General features: G+C 33.9%; 1 protein-coding gene across 1 annotated transcript in view; it reads left to right on the top strand.

The window, feature by feature from the left end:
• Positions 1–25,315, top strand: part of LOC140751876 (uncharacterized) — an 89,133-nt gene that overhangs the window by 37,898 nt on the left and 25,920 nt on the right. Inside the window, exon 2 of the mRNA XM_073085966.1 lies at positions 23,914–24,276. Coding sequence (XP_072942067.1) covers positions 23,914–24,276 — 363 coding nt within the window. The remainder of the gene's footprint in view (positions 1–23,913; positions 24,277–25,315) is intronic.

The raw sequence follows: 25,315 nt of genomic DNA on the forward strand, positions 1-25,315 counted from the left end.
GGTGCCTTTTGCCTCAACCATACACGTTAGGCATTTGGAGCTAACGAATATTTAATAAGGTTGATTAGCAGAGATATATGATGGAATATTCGACCTTCAACTCCTCAACCCTGATAATGCAGAGGTGCCCCCTGCCTCAACGATACAAGATAGGTATTTGGAGCTTACGAATATTTAATAAGGTTGATAGACAGAAATGTCTGATGGAATATTCGACCTTCAATTCCTCAACCCTGATAATGCAGAGGTGCCTCCTGCCTCAACGATACAATATAGGCATTTGGAGCTTACGAATATTTAATAAGGGTGGTAGACAGAGATATATGATGGAATATTAGACCTTCAAGTCTCCAACCTCAAAAACTCAAAATGCCACAGAAGTAAGGCATTTTGAGCTGACGATTATGTGATAAGACCCTTGAGTAGATACATATGATGGAAAATATGACCTTGAACCTTCAACCCTGATGATGCAGAGGTGCCTCCCATGTAAAGTATATAGAATATATATTTGTTGTAATGAAGTTGTTATACAGAGACATATGATGAAACATTTGACCTTCAACTCCTTAGATCTGATGATGCAGTGATACTACCATCCTAAATCACATGAATAAGCCATTTAGTGCTTTCACACATATTTTACAGTTCCTAAGCAGATAAATGTAATGTAAAAAATGACCTTCAACTCTTTCACTCTGATGATGCTGGCGTGCTTCCAACCTAAACAATAGGAGTTAGCCATTTTGTGTTTTCATATATGTATTAACGTCAGTAAGCACACACATAGGATGAAATTTTTTAACTTCAAGGTCTTAACCCTGATAAAGCATGGTTGCTTCTCGCCTAAACCGTATGAGCTATACATTTAATGCTTACGGATATTTATAAAAAGTATCAAAGCTAGATTTTGTAGTCACATATCACTTTCAATCCTAATGATGCAGGGACACTGCTGGCCTAAGTATAGTAACTTGACAATTACTTCTTACAAATATAAAATATGGTTAACTTTTAAAAATAATTCAAATAAATGTTGGTTTAGTACATATTTCTGAAGTCGGTGCTCATATTGGACACGCTTTTTACGCCGTTATCGAACGCCGACTTCAGAAATATGTACTAAACCAACATTTATTTGAATTAATTTTACTTTGTAGTCACATAGAAGTCGGTTGTAATTTTTTTTTATAAATAATGTTATGTAAAAATCTAATTAAAGTAGTAGGGAAAAAATAGAAGTAACATGAACATTACATCTTGGTTCTTACTGTCTGTTACTTCCATTAAAAGTTTCTCAACTAACATAATTACAGGATAAGTTTCATAGTTATTGCCACTATTTTAACGGCATTCCTTTGAATAAATCCTTTGCGTTATTTTATATTAATGCTATTTCGAGCGAGTTTTTTCAGTTCCACCGAAACTGTTGTAAAATAAAAAAGCGCACGCAAATTTTTGCAGCGACTCAATCAAAATATTTTATCCTTTAACGTAAAGAGTGAAAATAAAATTCATATTTGAGCAATACAAAAATTGATCACATTTAAAACTTTGCGTAGCGGCTGGAATTAATTTCGTTTGAAACTTAACAAAATTGAACTTTTGATTGTAACGAAAAGTGCTGCCGCGCGGAACACGATATGAAAAGTTTTTTAGTCGGCGCGAGAAAAAGCTGCCTAGGCTATAGCCTACTCAGGTTCCCACAAAACCATTAAAAGTTTCAAAATGAGATGAAAAATGAAAGTACTTTCCGAGGTCTTGACTTCATAATGCACATGACTTGCTCAAAATCTTCAAGATATGAATATTTGATTGATGTACCTAGTCTTTAAGCGTGGAATAGACAAAAAATTCAGTTGCGTTGCTTCTTAAGAACTTGGTAAGAACGTGTCTGCCTAGTTTATTCATGTTAAAGTTATATAGGCGATGATAAAGTGTTTTAGTAAGACTTGTAGAGTTAGACCGTGATTTAAGGGTTCCGTGCGTCTATTCGACTAAACGGAACCCTTGTGAAATCACTCGAGGTTGACGTGGGTTTGTCTATTCGTCTGCCCGTGTATCATAGCCAATTTCCTCTGAATCTACTCGAACGACTAAATTGAAATTGAGTCCACATATTAATTTCTATGACCCAAATATTACGTATCACATATTACTAAATGAATTATGTAATTAAAATGTTTTAAATTGAATTAGGCAATAAACAAATAAATAGTAATAATAGTTATTTAATTTAAATAGATATTTAAAAAAAACATGAAAATTGAGTAGTGGTTCCTCTACTTACCTCCAATGCTAGAAAATGTATTTTTTTTAACAAAATAGAAAAAATCTTTACTTAAAGAATATCATATAACAAGTTTAAAAAAATGCGCGGAACCCCCTCATCGCTAGCTCAACTTACACTTCCGACTTCTGACCGCATTTTCGTCTTGGTCTTTTGTATTAAGTATATATTTATTTATGTATAAATAATTATTTTCTGTTCAGACGTATTACACTACTGTTAATAGCTAGAAATATGTGTGGTTGTGTTGCCGCCGGAGTCGAACCATTAGGGGTTTCCCAATTATTAATTAATTAACAAAAAGAAAATTATAGAAAGGAAAAATATTTAAAAGTGGCTTCCTTATTTCATCTTTCCGATGAAAGAGAGAATTCTGCAGGCGATAACTATCTTTAGCTAAAAATCAAATCGGAACCTTTTAATTAACTATTCGACGAGAAATTTTAATAGCAGTTCCATTTTGCATATTTCCACAAGTTTTAACGTTGTTAACTTTGTATTAGAGGTGGATGATTTTGATTATACCGGTATCCTTAGTAGGAAAATAAGGTTGCTTTAATTCGTTTAATCTGTTAAGTCAATAGTTTTTAGGTTTCCGTGTCAATAGGGTAGAAAGTTATTACCATTACTAATACTGATGTCTGTACGTCTCTTTGTGCATCACCGGACTCTATCTCTTGCACCATCACAGAGATATACTTATATTTTCCAGTATATAATGCGAGAAATAGCCATTATAATAACAATTACTATTAATTAAACAAAATACAAATAACCCAAAACAATGGAACTTCTCTCTCTTTCGATTTAAACATTGTATTGTAATAAGAGACTTAATGTTTACAGTGCATTTAGTTCTGTAGCTGCTACGATAATAAAAGCTCATTGATTGGTAAAATACAAAATGTTCAATATTTCACGATGGTATGGGAACCTCCGTGTCCTTACCAGTATCCTTACCATGAGTATTCAAAACATCCCACAATTTTACGTTACGTTTACTCAATCCATTATTCTGTTTAGTTTGCTTCAGTGGACTGAGTAATCATAACAATAAGCAAGTGCTAAGTCTTTTTGTCTACCTCACATGTTCGCAAAAAAGAGAGACAAAACATAAAGCGCCATATTGTCAATTATTGTCAATTTAGATATTTAATGTTACGTTACTAACACTATATATATATATATATATATATATACCACCAAAACAGTCATATTTGTCGAAACGTAAAAACTCATGGTAAGGGTACAGTTTTAGGTACGTACTGAAAATTGATATTTGCAATATTTAGACAGAATGAATATCAATAACGGGTGTAAGTCCTTATAGCCAAAATACCAAAATTATGTTTAATACGAACGTTTTATGTCATATTTTTTCAATTTTAATATAACATATTAATTATCATCAGATTTTCCCTGAATGGTCCTTTTATAAATACGCTCAAATCCTATTCAATTAATCCTCGATTCAATTACCAGTGCTGAATGGCCGGATATATCGAAATTTATTAATTCAGTCATTCGTATGAATCTCCACGATTTTCCTGCTCAGATAAGGTGAGCTTTCTTGCGGTTTCTTTATCTGGTTTTATGATTTATTACTTGGGTTATTTAGGTTAGGTAAACTTCATTTATCGTCAAACCACTGCGAAGCTATAATCTCCCAAAATGAAGGTTATCTGCTACACTAAGGTTTGAAGGTGAAAGAACCCTTTTAGATTCGACTCCGGCGACACCATCGCCATACGTATTCCGTTCCTTAATATGAACTAACAAAGCAAGTTAAATAATTTTCGTTTCCCTATTAACAAACGACCCGCTAGTGTTATACTATTTCTAGATATTTTACAGATTAATAAATTAAGTGTCATCGCAAAATACTAGTCGCTATTGTCGACCTCAGAGAGCCAATTTTCTTAAAAGCAGCTCTGACATTTGCTATAAGCACCCAGGTCAAATTGGTGCTTGAGTGCGATTGTATGGAAGCTGATCGGACTGGATCGGAGGTGACATTATATATACGGTTACCTGACATTTGTGCAAGAATTTACAAAAAGTAACACTAATAATACATTATGTACACATTTAGGGCTCGGGCAGACAATATTGAAGGTGGTACAACCCTTTGGGGTTCGACTCCGGCGGCACCACCACCGCACCTATTTCTGCGTCATAACAGTAGTATTAAGTGCTTCTGGTTTGAAGGGTGTGGTAAGGGAGATATGCTTTTCCGAGACGTTCCAGCTTAGTCCTCAGTCAGCGACCTCAGATAGGAATATGTAATCCTATCTGGGATTGATTACAGATGTCCATGAGCGGCAGTAGTCACTTACCATCAGGTGGACTTCATGCTCATCTGCTACTCCTATATTATATAAAAAAAATATCCTGCCACAGAAGAATCGTTATAACTAAACTCCAGCCAAATTGGAAGAAAAATGTTTACCAACAATCATCGCTTAGCAACCGATAACGGGCATATAACAATAATCTTTTTTCATTACCACAATTTATTAATGTATCCGTAAAGTAGTTTTCCGTTAATATTTTCTATCCTATTCAATACACTATACCTAATGTCTGGTTTGAATTAAATATCAATACTTATAATAAATCTGTAGAGAGGTCAATTCTGTACATGAAATATATTTCCAAAATAACTATCAGGGGGTGATTAGGGATCGATACTGATGCCAAAAATGCAATCAGTAAATTTTTTGTCTGTCTGTCTGTCTGTCTGTCTGTATGTATAACCGCTATAGAAACAAAAACTACTTGACGGATTTTAACGAAACTTGGTACAACTATTTTTCATACTCCTGAGCTGGTTATAGTATACTTTTAATCACGCTACAATAAGTAGGAGCAGAGCAGTCAAGGGAAATGTTGGGAAAACGGGAGAAATTACTCCATTTTTTAAGCTTCCGTCGCGTGTGCAACCTAAATGGTTAAAGCTACACAGAAATCATGTATGACGGAAATGTTCTCCTTAAAATTATATAAAACTCATCCCACGACAGCATATGTCTATCTTTTATGGTTGACTCACAATAACACGTGTAACTCCCGATAGCTTAGCAGTTCAAAGATTTCTGATTATATTTGTCTACTCCTACGTTTATAACACTCGCAGTCATCCCTAATTAAAAAGTTAACAGTATTAATTATTCCATACAAAAGAATCATAGAAATCATACCCCTGAGTGATAAGGGTTGTTCACCCTTAACATTTTTTTATTTATATGGCAACACAACGTTTGCCGGGTCAGCTAGTTGTGAATAAATATTGACCTCGAGTTTAATAAGATTTAAAGAATAATCTCGCAAAATATAATTTTAAATTAGCATTTAATTACTTGTGATGACGAATAAGCATGGAGCAGCCATATTGTAAACATTATTGTAACACGACCAAATTCGGAGAGTGCGTTTCGTTAATGCTAATCTGTCAATGTAAACAAAATGTTTTTTTTTTTGTATTTGTACCAATGAATTATTATTATAAAGTTATATATAAGATAATATACATTAGTATACATAAAATAATCTCTAAATAATAATTTAATCATATACTAGGAAAATAGTTCATAAATTAATATGTCAGCTTACACTTCAAAAAATATTATTTGCTTCTTTAAATAAAACGAAACGCAATTGTGATTTTTAAAGAGTCGGATTATAAGTCAATTATTATGCAGCTAATTTTAAAAAAAAGCAGTAAAAGGGGGATTGTAAAGAAATTAACGTACTCTTTTTTTTGATGGACTGTTTCGATTTTTCAAAATCGTATCCAAAAGTTCTTAATACCTGGCATACGCTTATTTACAGGGTTTTCACTTACTTACTGATAAGGATATTTTATTTATTTTTGTCTATACGCAACAATATGAAAGTTGTGAGAGTACTTTCTATGTAATTAGGTATAGAAATAATGGATACAATTTAATTATGAAGTTATCTGTTGAATTAAAAATGAAAACAAGGAAAATAGTCATTTTTACGGTACCAAAATTTTGATAACCCTAATATCGGTTTATTTACATAAATTCTCATCGCATCGTGGCGGAGGTATAGGCAACATGTTGCAAGAGTACCTATCCTGTCATGCAAGTCGGAACCAGTTATACACGAAGAGAATCTGTATGCGTTGAAAGCGTTTAAATAGTTTTGGAAATAAGCGTATACGAACACTGATATATTATTTAGTTACAAAAATACGAAGGCGGTACCATCCTTTGTGCTTAACTCCGGAGATACTACCACTACGTCTTTTTGCCTGCCGAATAACAGCAGGTAGCGCTGCTGTGTTTCGAGGCGTTCCAACTTTGTTGTCAGCAACAAATTCGTGTCCATCTCAGATGAAACTCTTTGTCTTATATGGGGTTGATTACATATAGTAGTTAGCCATTTACCAAGCAACAGTTATCATCTGACGTATGTTTTTACTCTAAAATATGTTAGTAACAAGTAATTAATTAAAAAAATCAAAAACTCGACTGCACCAAAAAGGCTGAAGTAGAATTTCCAAAAGCAGTGAAATAGGCATTTCATTATATTTATCCAGATAGCCAAATACAAAGTTTCATAGCAGCTGTCTGCTTCAAAAACAAAAGATTTTCAAATAATATTATCCTATTTTATTTATCCTCGTAGTTCTCATTTACGCTATATAAAGAACCTATGTCTAAAATTCCAGCACGCTTAAGTTCAGCGGTTTCCCTTTGCGTTGATCTCTGGCACAGCAACTCATTCAGACTTTAGTCAGACAGTCATCTCGATGTATATATAGGAGTATTTATGTACTAGCTGACCCGGCAAACGTTGTGTTGCCATATAATAAAAAAATGTTAAGGTTGAACAACCCTTATCACTTAGGGGTAAAAACAAAATAGATAGTGGCCGATTCTCACACCTACTGAATATGTATATAAAATTTGGTGAAAATCGGTGAAGCCGTTTCGGAGGAGTACGGTAACTAACATGAGAATTTTATATATAAGATATATTATAAAACTGAAACAATTTCTCTTGACAGCAGTTTATTATGAGATAAAAGAATTTTTGAATGATGATGTTGACATTTAAATTAATTGTAATTAATGTATTTCCTTGTATAATGTATAATTTAATCTAAATAATTAAAATTTCAAACCATTTAATTTAATGTAGGTTGTATAGTTAATTTAATTTGGTTTAATTTAATTTTATATAATGTAATTTGATTTAATTTAATTCAATTTGCATGGTTGAAAAGGCTGAATAAATATTGTACGTAACATCTTTTCTTACTGTTCAAAGCAAATAAATTATATCTTTATCTTTCTTTTGACACCCTACTCGATAGGTTTGATTAACTTTTTTAAAAACGTGTTACTATTTCGCGAAAAAATCCACCATTTACGGTCTATAAAATATATAAATTCAGTAAATCAAAGTTTCGGTCATTATTTTACCTCGTTAGAGGTAGTATTTCATTATTTTTATCCAACAAGCCTGATACAAAATTTCATAGTGTTTGTTTAAAAATTGATGATTATTCAAATGAACTTTTAACCCTTATTTTACCCTCTACGAGGTTGATTTTTCGGAGGGGGGTAAATAAGTGCCTGACTGACTGACTAACTAAATGAAAAAGTCATTTAGTTAGTCAGTCAGTCAGTCATCTTGCTGTTTTATATATATACAAATATGTTTTTTATAATCTCCGTTCAATTTCCTTTCATTTGGTACCCTACTCGATAGGTTCGGTTAACTTATTTTTTTAAATGTGTTACTATTTCGCGCCAAAAATCCGCCATTTTGATTTTTTTTTACTAACACCTATCTAAGGACACTCGGGTCATTGAGACAAATATAATGACACCTTAACTGTTGAAATTCATCCAGCCGTTTGTTAGATCGGATCAAATAAAGAAAGACAAACATACAAGATACGCGCGAAAAACATAACCCTTCCTTAGCAGTCGGGTAAAAATAGATATTTACTATTCTTGTACTTACAATTGCCGACGGATTGCCTGTTAAATTATTCATGGAAATCAATATGGTTTCTAGGTAATATAATTCAAGCTTGAATTGATGTAATCAATCTGATTTGAACTACAAATCACTTCATGTATGCCTTTAATAATCAAACCTGAACTAACATTGACACTATCTAAGCGTAGTAAATATTAATAGTTGCCGCAAATCTTTGTTGGTATAGAAATTAATCTCTGACTGTTCAAAGTGGGTAAAAATCGAGTTAAGTTAAAGATCTTGTTACATACCCAGATACATACAGGTCAAGCTAATAAAAGCGTGGTGAAAAGAGACATTTATCAGTGGACTCAGTCCGATGATCTTTAATAAACATTATTATCCTCAAATAGGAGGGCTAAAACAAATAAACCTGAACGATTGTCTTGGCAAGCAGTCAAACGTGCTGGGCCTTTGATAATATGGGTATACAACGCGAAACACAGTTTGATACACATTTTCTTACACATACAAGGCATTTTAGTCCTTATAGTGGTCTCAAAAGGCATCGTTTTGCTTGTACGTTTCCAACATATAGAGCAGTACTTGGATATACAACAACCTACCCATTCGCTCTCATCATAAACAAATGGAGGCTATAGCAATCATGCAAATCAGGAATCGCTGTTGCCATTGCAAATGTACTAGCTACAGACTGACAAAGGGTCTGCTTTTCGTAATATGATGGATCAAATAACGAAGAAAACGAAAATTGGAAAATTGGCTCTATCTTCAAAATTAACATGTTTGTGTTACAATTTTTCTGTTCGTTTTTACTTCGCTCGCTTTTGTTCTGCTACTTATCCGATGCGTCCCCTCAAAGGCAGTACGTCATCTGTAGCCAGCTTAAGGTAGTAATGTAATCTGGTGTTGATTACATAATATGTCCTTTGACAGCAGTAGCTATTTTTATGCTATTTTTAACCGACTTCAAAAAGGAGGTGGTTATCAATTCGGCCGGTATCTCTTTTTTTTTATGTATGTACAAATTTACATTACAAAGCCAGTTAATCATTGTCTATTTAAGGGTCTGATAATGTGGCTCGGAGACAAAATATGTAACTCCTCAACCGATGGGAATAATTGAGTTGTGTTTGAAGATATTTCGTGTAGGTTCTAACGAAATTGCAAAGCCAGTTCATCATTGACTATTTAAGGGTCTGATAATGTGGCTCGGAGACAAAATATGTAACTCCTCAACCAATGGGAATAATTGAGTTGTGCTTGAAGATATTTGGTGTAGGTTCCAATGAAATTGCAAAGCCAGTTCATCATTGACTATTTAGTTAGGTTAGGTTGGAACATATAAGACAATATAAAACTAAGCGAGCAGGGCGCGGCAGCGCCCTGCGAGCGGGTGGTTCCTATCAATGTAAACTCAGACCTTACCTTCATTCATGATCACGTTTATACAATTTTATATTGTATTAATATAAATGTTAGTATGTCATCACTAAAAAGGGTGAAACAAAATTTTTAACAAAAAAAATACAACCGGCTTCTATGTCACTACAAAGTAAAAAATAATTGAAATAAATGTTGGGTTAGTACATATTTCTGAAGTCGGCGCTCATATTAGACATGCTGTTTACATCGTTATCCAACGAAATATATTGAGCGCCGACTTATTAGACATGCTGTTTACATCGTTATCCAACGAAATATATTGAGCGCCGACTTCAAAAATATGTACTAAACCAACATTTATTTCAATTATTTTTTACTTTGTAGTGACATAGAAGTCGGTTGTATTTTTTTGTTAAAAATTTTATTTCACCCTTTTTAGTGATGACATACAAACATTTATATTAATGCAATATAAAATTGTTATTAAATTATTAGACACGCTGTTTACATCGTTATTCAACGAAATAAATTGAGCGCCGACTTCAGAAATATGTACTAAAGCAACATTTATTTCAATTATTTTTTACTTTCTAGTGACATAGAAGTCGGTTGTATTTTTTTGTTAAAAAATTTATTTCTCTAACAATTTATTCCATTAAATCTTATTTTCTAAAAGCATATAATATCCTTCTTTCTTTTTGTATAGTTTCCTGCTACATTGCTACTCACCAGCAATTAAATAGACTTTTATTAACATAAAGTAACTAAAAAGTATTGTAATGAAAAAATACAGTAGAAATTTACAGTAGAAATTTTCAATTATGTCAATTTTCTATAAGCAATACATAATTTCAATCTTCGGTAAACAAAACTCATTAATCTAATTTTCATTGTCACAAGGTGCTTCAAAGCGCTTTTTACACTCTTAGTCTCCCTGTGTTGTACGTTAGAGTTTCATCACCTATTTAAGTATTTTTTTAGTGTTCTACAATATTAGGTACATCCTTATGTACCTAATATTGTAGAACTTCTGTACCATGTTTGTTGCTGCTTATCTTTCTGTTTTAAGTCACTGCCTGTTAGTCATACAGTAATTTGGAAGTTATAACACAGGTTCAAATCGTAACTCCCCTGAGATGCATTAATGTTAAATAATTATCATTAATATTGTTCTAACCCGCAAATCTGTCCCTATGGGAGCTCCTTGGCCACTAGTTTTCATTATACAAACTGTCTTGGAAGTCTTAACGTACCAAGAAATAGGGTCGTCAGACGTTTCTAGCAAATTGGGCCAAGCCTGTACATCTACGTAAGTTACTTCAGGACGGTGTGACCTACATTCTGAGCTCGTTTTCATTTCAGGAACAACGATATTTTTGTGTAGCAAAGCGCTACTTTGTTCCTCATTCGCGTTTTCGCTTTTAATTAATTAAAAAGGAAATCCTTCCATATTTCGAGAAATGGACGTTGGACGTTCAGCGCTTCTTGTTATTATTAAACAACTTCTTAAACATTCATTCATATTTCGCGTTTTTATATGTCTAAGTGACAGTTGCTAGCGATAAGCAAAGCCTGTCTAAAGTTACCGGAATATTTCCTTTGCAGCTGTTTTTACATACTCAAATGTTTTGTGATATTACTTTGCACTCGTGCAACCGTACGGTACGTACGTACGGTAATTTGGAGTTAAAATTAGTTAATTTTAAGTTTTTTTTAACTTTCACATGCATTATGTATACTTGAAAATAATTTGTGCAATAATAAAAAAATAACGACATCACACTACTATCTAAAAATATATTAATCCATTGCATTATACCAAAGCGTTTGAAGCTCTGATATAGCAGAATGATATACCCGTTACTGAATTTATTAACAGAAATATGTTTGAAACAAGTTCAAAGTTCCATTAAATTTTAGTAAATTGAACTATTACTACAACGATATCGAATCGGAAAACTTGTTCAACGGGATTTATCAAATTGGGAACTATTTGTGGCAATGGGAATAGTTTAAACGGTTGTAAAGTATGTACAAGTTGGGTGCATTTCGTATTGCGGATTAGATTAAGGGCCCTTTTATTGAAATAGGGAATTCCTAAAGGAGGACTTCCTAAATTCTAAGAGATTTATGTCTTTAATTGGGAGTACTGTAAAACTTGACTTGTGTTTGATACAGAAATGAAAACCTTAACTTAATGATAATATTTGTATTATTTTATTGTTGTTATTTTTGTGTCGGTCCTATACGACTTGTAGATTTAAGATGTAGATCTTACCATTTTATACTCCTAATTATTATATTCCTGGAGCAATTGCTATAAGGCTGATCAAATTAATTTAATTTAATCAAATATATTGAAATTAATTCTTTTAGATTAAACTCATTCCAGACAATTCTATTTATGTCCTCGTCTTTGTTGTAAGCTCGCTGTAACTGATTAATCGTAACGAAAGATTTCGAATAGATCCAAATTAGTCTGGTGCCGATAAATACGTGTGAATTTAGGGATTTCATGATTAAATTCGTTTAATCCCGGTAATGTGTTGACACTCACGAAACTTTTGGTATTTGGAGTTTTAATAGAATAGGTACGATCTTCAATTATTCGCTAATCTAATATTATCTAGGAGTGAATTAACATGTCCATTCAGCACATTTATACTCTTATTTTTCTTATTATATTTGCATTTATTGACACATTAAGTTTCGAATGTCGCCTGCCTAAGTATGCGCCTAAGTATGCGCCATCGTACGTTATGACGCATGAAAATATATAGTTTTTTTTAATAATATTTTGCAATTTCCCTAACCATTGGCCAAGTAATTCTGAACTTGCACACAGAGAGTTCCGTACCAGCAAAAATGTCGTTTTTCGTCAAAAATCATAATTTGTCGAGATTTTCGCAACGGAAATTAATTACCAAGGAATTTGTACCTAAAATTCCTCTTGTTTGCATAATTTGCCCACTTGACGTGAAAAATGGAACTCTTGGAGAAGCGAATTTAAGAAAAGTTCACAGGAAGAAAAATTTAAATAAAAAAAGCGGTCGACACGATAAATGACAGAGTAAAAGTGCGATCGTTACTGTCAGATGCATGTAGCGTTGGCAAAGAAAACCCGTTATTAATAGCTCAGGGCAGCTCAGGGGTTTCCGCTGGGAAATAATATATCGTGACCTTTCGGAGCAGCGGTACTTGAAAATGTGGGGCAATGTGGGTCATAGACGAAAAGGTGACTCAAATTTTAATAAAATTTAAGGTTCAATTCTTAAGAAATTCATTCACTAGATTAAGTTTTGTTACCGTTATCGCCCATATTGAACGTCGTTTTAGCCAAGATAAGGACGTCGATAGGGATAGTCGATTGAAAAATGTTATAGTCAGGAAATAAATAATAATTGTAACATTTAAAACATACTTTAAATAAGTCCAGGTCATATTATAGTCTCGTACATTTTAAATGTACTTCAGTAATGATTAAAAAATAAATTTCCATCCGAAGTCCTTCAAAAGTGCCATGCTACTAATACTTACATAAGCTAATTAAAGTTTGTCACAGCAATGTGGCATGAATGAAGTTAAATCTTTTATAAAGGATTATGTACTTTCTACAGTTAAGTAAGCTTGTAAACAAGCGAAGATGCTCTTAGAAACTATAAATTTTTGTAGGTATCCAACTTTTATTTCTTATTAAGTGAATGTTATAATACGAAATAAATAAAATAATACTGTTCTTATCCCAAATGAAATGGCTTGCCATAAAATGGGACCGATCAAACCTCGTAAAAGGGAATAAAAGTACTTCAATACATCGGAAATCTTCACAGATTTCTTGGCAAAGAGGATTATAGCAAATATAAAATGACAGGGGTTGGCATGAAGAAAGACAGTATAGATGATGAATTGGGCGAAGTAGCTGAATCTTTCGAAGCAATAAATAAAGATTCCTGGAGTTTTCGTAACAAAATTGTGGATGGAACACTGCAATTTGTGAATCGAGTTTATTATTTTACGAATGTTAAGTATAATGTGTCAAACATTACCCTGGTTTTGTGGTCAACTTTGTCTGCCCATTTTGCTTTGTTTGATTATATTAAAATTTGATTTTAGTTAAAAACGTATTTGTAAAAAATGTATTTTAATTTTTCAAGTTTACCATAGTTGACATACCTTACCGTTTATTTGAGGTATGTCTAGAGAGTGTTAATAAACCTGTTATATCAATATCAACCTCTCGATATCAATATCAATAACGTACATATCGGTCATTATAGGCAACGTATGTGTAGCTTGATTTAAATTTCGAATAACTTTTCATAGGCTAGATCGATTTTTATGACATTAAGGCTAAAATATTTTACTTGAAGATACGAATTATGAATATACCTATTTTTAAATTCATAAATTCAATTCAGCATATAATATGTATGCGTGTATTTGAATAAGTAAAATAAGTACATTTATTTTAAGGGGTCTTAGAGCCGTTCAAAACATTTCCGATGCGTACACATAGCCTCCGGTGCTCAGACGAAATTAAATATAAATAGCATCGAAGGGTCCGGTCGGGTTAGGGAATCAAATTAAAAAATAATATGCTTTGCAGACTCCAATAGCTCAGCTCCGTCGGAGTTTTTTAAGAAACTTGTTCGCTTATTTATCCTTCCCAAGTCAATAGAGATATGGGTCTATTCCTGATTTCATATGAGGTTGAATTAAATTATGTTTGGGTTCTGAAAAGGTTTTCAATTACCGCTGCTCATGTATTATAATAGTTTGCAAAATAATTATGTGTAACTCGTCTCAATAAATAATGTTCAATATTGTAGATTTTATTCGTTTGTCGGTAACAGAAACTAAACATGAAGGTAATAGAAATGTTTATTAATGTTTGAAATCCAGTCCAATGTTTAATATGACGTATATTGGACTGAATTTAAAACAAATAGAAATAAAAATATTTACAGTAATCAAAAAATAACTAAAACTATAATAAATAAAATAAATGAGCCAGATCGCTGCCCCGCGGTAGTGTACCCAAGACACTAGCAGCATTACCTCGTTGTATTGCCAAACTTATTTGTTGACCGAGGTAAGCTCCAGCTCTTGGGTCACCAGAGGTCTCAATCAAGCGCGAAGACAATTCTTTATAAAATTGCTTCGCTTCTGGTCCCCACGGTCCCATCGTCTCAACTGCGAAGGGCACAAATATATAATTCTGTGAAATAGCAGCATATTTGCGCCGCTTCACAGCCTCCGCAGATTCGGCCGCCGCTCCAGCACGCATCGAGGTCGCCCGAATATGAGACGGTGCCATGGTGTCAACACATGTACCATCCCATACCAAGGACCATATTGGACTGAATTATATTCCTACAATAATTTATTGAACAAATTATAGTCCTACATGGACTGCATTTCAATAAATATTTATGGATGATACAGGTACACTTTGATATTTAATTCTCAAATAGAGTCAATATTGAGGTTTTTGGTGTGGGGCCGTAACTGACCCGAATGTCAACAGCAACTTGAAATTATAACTTAGCTGGAGCCGTTTTAACCTTCTGCGGCTGAGGTGGTAGTCTGTCAGACACCGCTAAACGAAAAAACGTTACCATTTTGAAATGCGCCGTGATGTTTTGGTGTCTCGCTCAGTACCTTCTTAAGATTGTTCGTGCTACGTGACAGTCGCGGCTAGACGATCACACCATGCTTACTTTTCGTGTTACGAGGTGTTAGTGTCTCACAGACGTAAGTACAGCAATAAATACTGGATTCTAATAGACGTCACATCAGCAAGACCACGTTAATTCCCTTGTGTCTATAATACGTGTCCACAGTAGATCATCAAAAATTCGTAAGTATCTTAGACTAACCTCATTTTCATCATGGTCAGACATATATTTACCATTCCAAGGGACTCGGCATTGATTCCCGGCAGGACCAAACACAAAAAAATTACATTTTTGGCTTATACGTTTGAGTGTGTCGTAAGTATCTTATTTACACTTTATTTAGAAAAAAAGCATTAGTTTGTGTATCCGTGCTGGACGTGCCAAGTTTAGGGCTAGTTGGCGCTGTGTGTAAGTGGTCAAACATCAATTTATTTTATTTCCTTTTGTACATGTTCAACCAAAAAGATCCCTTTAGGCTTGCTAAATGAGACTGTAGGGGAAAGTTCAATATTAAAGTTCTTACAGACGAAGAAATTGAAGAATGGCTATAGTTAAAAGACGAGATATAGTTCAAGATAAAAGGGAAAACCAAACCAAACCAGGAAGTAATAGAGGAATCTGAAAATGATTTACCCCCTAGTCTGTGTTAACTTGAGAGGCCACCAAGAAGAAAATTATGCAGCATTTGGACCAGCAGGCTACTGCAGACTCAAAGACACACAAGATTCTCCATCTGTGCATGTGAAAAACCAATCTGCCTTGAGTGTGCCTCGCAACTTTGCAAAGGTTATAAATTTTATTTTTGTAAAAAGGGAAAAAACTTGAGGCTAAATTGTGGCTAAATGAACCGTGTGATTTTAATATATTTTCTTTTGTTAGTTTTAAATGATGTCATAATTAAAATAATAAACGAAAATGTTAACTTACTTTGACTATTTAAAAAATACGTGTTGCTACTTATACCTAGTGTAAAAACCTTGTTAAAAAGTCATATTTCAGTAAAAAATACAAAATAAATATTTAGCTTTATATATAAGCCTCCATATCTGATATTGTAAATTAACGAAGTATATTTATGTCTATTTTGATATATTTTTTTGGCTTTATTTATATATATTAAAAATAGGCGTATTTTATTTTGACGTCTGTTAGACTAGGCCTCAGTAAAGTATTACCAAAAAGTCTCCTCAGTCGCAGAAGGTTAATGGCAATAATATATTTAAATGATCTGTTTATGAATATATCTGGTTTCTATCATATTTCCGCAGCATCTGTCAAAACATCATGTATAGAAATGAAGTTTCACTTCACCACAAAATTGTATAAGCTACCGCGCTATCTTCTATAAGGTCTATATGCGTGCCTTATCTCTGACAACGTGGCTCTCGTAATCCTTCCCTTAGCTTTAATGTTGAACTAGCAAGATGCGTTACGAAGCTAATCCATTAAATTGAACATGGTACATTGCGCGCCATCCGTCTTATTGTGGCACAAGATGTTGTTGGAGCTTGTAATGTATATTGTGCCATGTTACAAGTAACATTGTCGCTAGGCTGATAACAATGATAGCCTCATAGTCGGGTTCTGTCTCCTCGGATATAATAACGGGATGAGTTTAACGTGGCGTAGAAAGGAGCTTTATTAGGTTAATGTGGACGAAGGCACAAGGTTTGACGAAGGCGCTTTAATTTGATATGCAAGGAAGATTTAGCCTATGTATAAACAGTATCATAGGTACAAAGAGACTAATGACTTAACACAATTAAAGTTATTCAAAGTCATGTAGACATTCTGAACAATAAAAAGATGCTTTCTAACTAATACAACTTAGATAATAATCACAGCTACAAAGTAACTCCAACGATATAAAGTTGTAAACAAGTTTAGGATTTCCACAAACTAGCGTCTCTCAGATTGTCAAGCGCAGAACTCACTTCTAAAATTGGCCCCGTCTCATTAAATTCTTCTTACGTTTCAAACTGTTACACAAAAGTAACAAAACAACCTTCAATTCCAAGATTTCTTCCACTAGAATTCTTTTGCTGAACAATTGAACCACATTTTCAACCACATGACATCTTTGACACTTGAACAACGGTGACGCAATCATACTCCTGGTATTCTTTCTAATACTGGACAGGAATTTATTTGAAAAATATCATATTAATGTTAAATAGCACATTATAGTAGTATTAGGTTTTGTAATTTTCTACTATTAACGAACTATGGCAATGATAGCCTAGTGGTTAAGAAACTGGACCTCTCGATTGAATGGTCCCATGTTCAAATTCCAGGCACGCACTTCTGATTTTTCAAAGTTATGTGCGTATTAGAAATTATCAGTTGCTAAGCGGTGAGGGATAACATCGTGAGGAAACCTGCATAAAAAAATCTCGAATGTAATCTCAAATGAAGTCTACCAATACGCATTTGGCCAGCGCGGTGGACTATGGTCTAATCCTACTCATTAAGAAAGGGGACCCGTGCCCAGTAGTGGGACAGTAATAGGTTGATGATGATACTAATTTCAGTTTTTTTTTTTTTTAATTCAGCTATAGCTGACAATATCATGGAGTCCACCTGATGGTAAGTGACTACAGCCGCTCATGGACATCTGTAATCAATCCCAGATAGGATTAGATATTCCTACCTGAGGTCATCCACAGATGCGCCACTACCCTTGAGGACTAAGCTGGAACGCCTCGGAAAAGTATGTCTACCTTACCACACCCTTCAAACCAGAACACAGCAGCGCTTAACATTGCCGTTGATAAGCAGAAATGGTGTAGCGATGCCGGAGGCAAACCACAAGGGGTTCTGCCACCTTCAAAGAGTGCATAAATATTTATTATAAGTGTGTATAAGTATTTAACTTCGAAAATATTTTGGACCAGACGGGGGTGGCACTGTTGCGGATATTTTTTTTTGTTGAATGTCGTCTTTTCGGGCCCACTAGAATTTTATGTAATCTCCGTTAAGAAACAGATGGAAAGATTTATTTTTTTAATATTACTAACATAATAATCATTTAACATAGATGTGACCAGCCCAGGATAGTTGATGATGTCACTCCAATGGCTTTATATACAAGTGTTAAGTGATTATCTGCAAGTTTTAATTTCTGAGATCAAATCACTTTTTCTCTGAAACTGTTTCAATTATCTTGAAATCCCATATTACTACGTACGAAAGAAAGTAATAAATAATAATGACAAAAATAATACAAAATGCCCCGCCTGATTTAAATCAGCATTAATTAAATTATCATATTAAAAAAGGTATTAAATATTAAAAGAAGCTGCAAATGTAAGACTGAAAACAGAAAATGTTATGTAACTTCGGCAAGAATTTACCGTAGGAACCTCAGATTCGCTCCTCCGTCACCTCTTAGAAGCTTGGATGTTGGTGACCTAATTATGTAGACATCTTGTACGAAGGAGGCGCTACACATCTTCATGATTTACTTCCATCGTCGCGTCCTTAGTTATAAATCTCTAGAAACGTGACCACTTTCCATCAGAACATCTACTACTTAATAAATTGCGTTTTAGCTGTTTCTACGATTAATTGAATAAATAAACAATTTGAGTGGCTGGTTGAAATTACCGTAAATCTTTACCTCTGGCACTTACAGTTATGAATTGAAATTTTGTTTGTAAATACTAAAACAAAAATCGTATCATATCTACTATCGTACTAAGATAATTGTGCATTCTTTCATTTTTTAACCGACTTCCCAAAGAATAGAGCCATACATATATATATATATATATATTTATATATATATATATATATATATATATATATATATATATATACGTGTCGAATAGATAACCTTATATATATATATATATTATATATATATATATATATATTTTTTTTTTGTGTGTCCAGCGTTTTTTTCGCGATGCTGCGACCGATCGTCATGACTTAAACACTAATGTATGCGGTTAGTTTCACAGGGGGTCCCATTTCGTGGAAATTTAAAATTTTTTACTAGTTTTCCCGGAAAATCGGAAAACCATGATTTCTTATAAACTTGAATAACTCGAGTATTTCTTAACCAATTTCAAAAATCTTTTTTTCCTATGAAAGGGTATTTCATTGCGGTACTTTCATACTTGAACATAATGATGATCTCATGATTAGAACTTTGAATTATGGGGTGGAACTCATCATCACTAATCCTGTTTTTAACATATTTTATGACAACTTACCTTCTGCCCATTCAATTCTCATAAAACTTAAAATTAAGATTGAGTATCTAGATTAAAATGATATGATGGAACATTCGACCTTCAACTCTTCAACCCTGATAATGCAGAGGTGCCTCTTGCCTCAACCATACAAGTAAGGCATTTGAAGCTTACGAACATTTAATTAAGTTGATAAGCAGAGACATATGATGGAAAATTCGACCTCCAACTCTTCAACCCTGATAATGCAGAGGTGCCTCTTGCCTCAACCATACAAGATAGGCATTTAAAGCTTACGAATTTTTAATAAGGTTGATAAGCAGAGATATATGATGGAAAATTCGACCTTCAGCTCTTCAACCCTAATAATGCAGAGGTGCCTCCTGCCTCAACCTCAGAAGTAAGGCATTTGGAGCTTACGAATATGTGATAAGGTCCTTCAGTAGATACATATGATGGAAAATTTGACCTTCAACTCTGATGATGCAGAGGTGCCTCCCACCTAAAGTATAGACGTTAGACATTTGTTGTAATAAAGTTGCTAGACAGAGATATATGATGAAATATTTTACCTTCAACTCTTTCACTTTGATGATGCTGGAGTGCTTCTAACCCAAACCATAGGAGTTAGCAATTTTATGCTTTCATACATGTATTAACGTTACTAAGCAGACACTTATGATGAAAATTTTACCTTCAAGGTCTTGACCCTGATAATGCAGGGGGTTGCTTTTCGCTTAAATCGTATGAGTTATACATTTGATGCTTGTGAATATTTATAAACAGTATCAAAGCTAACTGACTGACTCCTGAGCCCTGGTGCAGGGGTTCAGCACGCCTAAACACATATTAGTTTTTAAGTACTGACTTTTATTTTGAGCAAATGCTATATTATAAAAATGTTTCATTAGCGTTTATGTTGTTGTGGCTTTGTAGAGATTTATGTCTAAGTCTAGGTTTTAGTTAAATTTCCGTTTATGTTGAAGTTTATATCAATACTTATGTGCTTGTTAACGTTTGTGTTAAAAAAAATATATAATAGGCATAGTCATAATACTAGAAATAAAAATTAATTGCCCATACCTCAATTTAGATTAAGCAAGATGTGTAATTCTTTTATGGGGAACTGTATTCGTTTCTACTATTGTTGTGGGTACATGTGTATTTGATATATTGCGGTAACCCTCTTTATAGGAAGAAAGCAGTTGTCATCCGATCTTTCTAGTTTCATTGATACTACAACTATAAAATACCAAAAGACATTATCGATCTATCCGAGAAAAGGTTTAAATCTACTATAAAATTAACTTTATGTAAAAAAGCTTATTATAATGTAAATCAGTACTTAAATGATAAATCCGCATGGTATGACAACTCCAGCTCCAACATCAATAATTAATTATATGTACCACTTTGTAAAATTGTATATTATTTACCCTTTAAAAGATGCAAATATGCACACGTATGGAGTTTCTTGCGCCGCTTCTTCTCCATAGCGAAATACCTTCCGAAGCGGTGGTAGTTTGTTGACTTTCAAAAAGTATTCTATATGAATCAATTTTGAATAAATGAGATTTGAATTTGAATTTGTGTATTGGCTATAGCTTAGGTTAACTTATACGTTGTAGTTTTTCTTACCTACTGAATTTACGTGAATTCGACCGACCCAATCGCAGAGCTTTATTATTTAGTTTGCTATTTACTTTTGTGTGCCAAACTCACTTACCTAGACAATAATATTGAATTCGTTAGGTTAGGTTGGAACATATAAGACAATACAAAACTAAGCGAGCAGGGCGCGGCAGCGCCCTGCGAGCGGGTGGGTCCAATCAATGTAAATTCAGACCTTACCTTTATTCATGATCACATTTATACAATTTTATATCGTATTAATATAAACGTAAGTATGTCATCACTAAAAAGGGTGAAAAAGAAATTAAGAAAAAAATACAACCGACTTCTATGTCACTACAAAGTAAAAAATAATTGAAATAAATGTTTGTTTAGTACATATTTCTGAAGTCGGCGCTCATATTAGACAGGTTTTTTACATCGTTCTCTTACGATATATATTGAGCGCCGGCTTCAGAACTATGTACTAAACCAACATTTATTTCAATTATTTTCTACTTTGTAGTGACGTAAAAGTCAGTTGTATTTTTTTGTTAATATTTTTTTTATTCTTAACATTTATTTTCAATCGCTCGTTGAAAATATTTTTAAAAGTAATTAACGTTTTTGGTATAGCAAAGAGGTAAATTCCGATATTCAAAAATTTAAGAGCTTCCAAATATTACGCTTTATGAATTCGTTATGCAACACTCAAATCTATTTCCACTCTGTCATTTAAGTGTGTACCGATAAATTTTTAAGTGAGTTTTGAAATTTTTAGCAAGTTTGCTTTTAAGGACTTATGATGAATATAAATAAGACTGGCTGACTTTTAGCATTAATATTAATGTTGTTCTTATTGTTGGGAACTTGATCCTCAAGGCTCATGGCTCACAATTTTTAAGCTTAGAGATTTAAGACTATGAATCTTAATAAATCCATTTGTACGGTAACAATAGCACAATAAAATCAAAATCAGCAATAGATTCAAAATGTTAAGGCTTTCTAGAAGCTGTACAAATAGATATAACTGGTTGTTTTAAACGGTGTGGGAGAACTTTACGAAAAATGTGTGTTAACGGATTAAAAGCCCTAACATAAGGTTTAAAGTTGTTCATAGCAATTTAATATAACGCTGAGCGACTGCTTAACATTGAAGTACAGAATAGCCTATGAAAAGTAGTAGAGCGGTAACTTATTTAATGGACCACGTGTAGTGGAGCCTTTTGCATAAAACTAATTATCTTATTGCTATGAAAGCAGGTAAATATGCAGTCTATCTGATTTACGTTCAAGTACGTGTACGACGTACGTGTACGTGAATACCCATTACTTACAAATATAATTGATTGAGCTTAATTCCTTAACACTGTTGTTAAGCACCTGATCGGTGACAGTGCATTCGTAGTCGAACTGCAGAGAGATCTAATATCATTAATATAATGTATTGTTTACTGTAGCGTGTAGACTAAATATTAGATGTATCATATCCACCCACCGTCTAAATAATAAATAAGAGATTTCTACCCGCCGTTCCACTTTTACTTGTGTGACTTGTGTCATTCGTACTACGGCAGCGGCATGGAACGGACGTGTCGCAAGTGCACATAATATTACAGACAGATAGTTCCTTTGTGTTGCAACCTCTACGATCGAATTTAGAGATGCAACAATTACAATTCGCCAATCCAACTGATCGTAAATTATAATTTATCAGAGAGGTTAGTAGGTTCCGTTTCTAATAGCAGTGGTGCAAGAGTATCCTTGAAGATTTTTGTAAAAGAAATGCAGCTTAAGCCATTAAACTTCGGAAGTTGTACTGAAGACCATTTAGATGAGAGATAAGTTTGGCATTTGTTCAAGCAAGCTTTAGTACGTCCCAGGGCTGGAAATTGGAACGCCTTAATAAAATTTATTGTATGAATGGAATTGGATGCAACATAATAAATTTCTCCTACAACACATAAATTCAAAGTGGAATTAGGAAATGGTTGTTTATTCCACATTATTGTTTTCAAATTAGATATCTTATGCAATTAATTGATCTTTAAAAACTGTCAAAATCCATACGTAGTCTATGGCATTACATGAAATGCTCGTAAATGAAAAAGTGGAATTTCATACGTCAGTAAAGTACCTTTAACCGATGTTTATAACACTTTGTCAATTTTTTTTGTAATTTCCCAGAAAACTAAAATACAGCTTATTTGCAACATAAGCTATATAATAAAATAACAAACATTGTATTATTTATGGCCCGGTACGGACCGGACCGATATGTGCCAACCAAGAAGTTTTGTTGGCATTCGTTACCCCAGTCACTCACTCAGTGTCAGCCAGTTGGGTATATAAAAAATATGGACAGACGGCTCGAAAGCCGCAACGGAAATGATATAATGCTGTTAACTCTTGTACATTTTAACCCCACTAGAGTTACCCGTATCTTGGACAAAGAAATTTATTAAGGTTAACTACATTCTTACTACTACATTACATTAATAACTATGTTCTAAGTGTGTATGTTCCCATGACATAAATAAATTAAGTCTATCGGGGGCATTGATGACGTCCATCCATACATCCGTCTATCTAATTTTGGAGTAATTATAGGCATTGATTTCCCCAATTTAACATAACTTACGCCATTCTTAGATATGACCTTATTGACAGCATATACAAAAAATTCAATGATATAAAGGTCTGTTTCTAAATTCTATACGATAATTATACACATTATTAAATTTTAATCGATATTTTTTGTTTGTTTCAGAATTACAAGGGGCAAAAATAGTCAATTTAGCGGTACCTGAAATAATCCAATATGGCGTCCAGGACACAGTTATACTCGACTGCGAATACACGCTTGAGAACATCACCACCGGCCTGATGGTAAAATGGTTCTACGAGACCAGATATAATCTGATATACCAATGGATCGCATCATATCCGCCTCAAGCTATCGCACTACTAAGAAACAGGGTAGACTTATCCTATAAAGCGTCAAATGATCCTAAACACATGCACCGAGCGATACGTATTGTGAAAATTGATACTGACTTAACCGGGAATTACACGTGCGTCGTATCAACTTTCTATGCAGAAGACGTCAAGACGAAACACATGACAGTATTTGGTAAGTATTAAGTCATCATCGTTACTGTCCCACTGCTGGGAACGGGTCTTCTCTCTGAATGAGAAGGATAAGGGCATTGTCCACCGCGCTGGCCAAGTGCGAATTGGTAGACTTCACATCACATATCTTTGATTTTTTTAAGATTTCTCAGGTATGCAGGTTTCTTCATGATGTTTCCCTTCCCTGTTTAAGCAAGTGACAATTAATTTCTAATACGCACATAACTTTGAAAAATTAGAGGTACCTCAGATTTGACTCTCGGACCCATCTCGGATCAAGAGCCCGAGTGTCTTACCACTGGGATATCACTGCATTTTTTTTGTTTATTACCGTTGTATTATGTTTAGTGTTACTTGAATTGAATACTCGAAATAATATTAGAAAGAACTTCGACCTCCCGTGTCTCGTGATACTCCCACCTTAGTAGTGGCACACAGAGAATATAAGTAGCTCTAATTTAGGCATGTGAATTTATTTAATTACTAACATTTTTAAAACAACATTAAGTTTTTAAGCACCGCATTTACAGTTAAAACTTGTCCTCTCTTCGTTCAGTGACGTTTATTATTTTTTTTTTTATTTAATATCGGAGTAGCAGACGAGCATGCAGTCCACCCGATGGTAAGTGGCTACTGCCGCCCATGGACATCTGTAATCAACCCCAGATAGGATTAGATATTCCTACCTGAGTTCGGCCACAGATGCGCTGCTACCCCTAAGGACTAAGCTGGAACGCTTCGGAAAAGTCTGTCTACCTTACCACACCCTTCAAAACGGAACACAGCACCGCCTCACACTGCTATTATTATTAGGTAGAAATAGGTGTGGCGGTGGTGCCGCCGGAGTCGAACTGCAAAGGGTTCTACCACCTTCACATATACTTTACTATTATGAAAAAACAAACGAGAAAGCAGACCACAAATTGGTGAATATTGCCGGCTATACACATCTGTTATGAACACCAGATAAATATAGATTCTCACCTGAGGTCTGCCATAAGTGCGTTGAAACCCCTGAGGATTAAGTTGAAACACCTCGG

The sequence above is a fragment of the Epargyreus clarus genome, unplaced genomic scaffold, assembly GCF_041222505.1.
Source record: "Epargyreus clarus isolate Ecla_fem2 unplaced genomic scaffold, WU_Ecla_fem_2.2 ptg000023l, whole genome shotgun sequence".
NCBI lineage: Eukaryota > Metazoa > Arthropoda > Insecta > Lepidoptera > Hesperiidae > Epargyreus > Epargyreus clarus.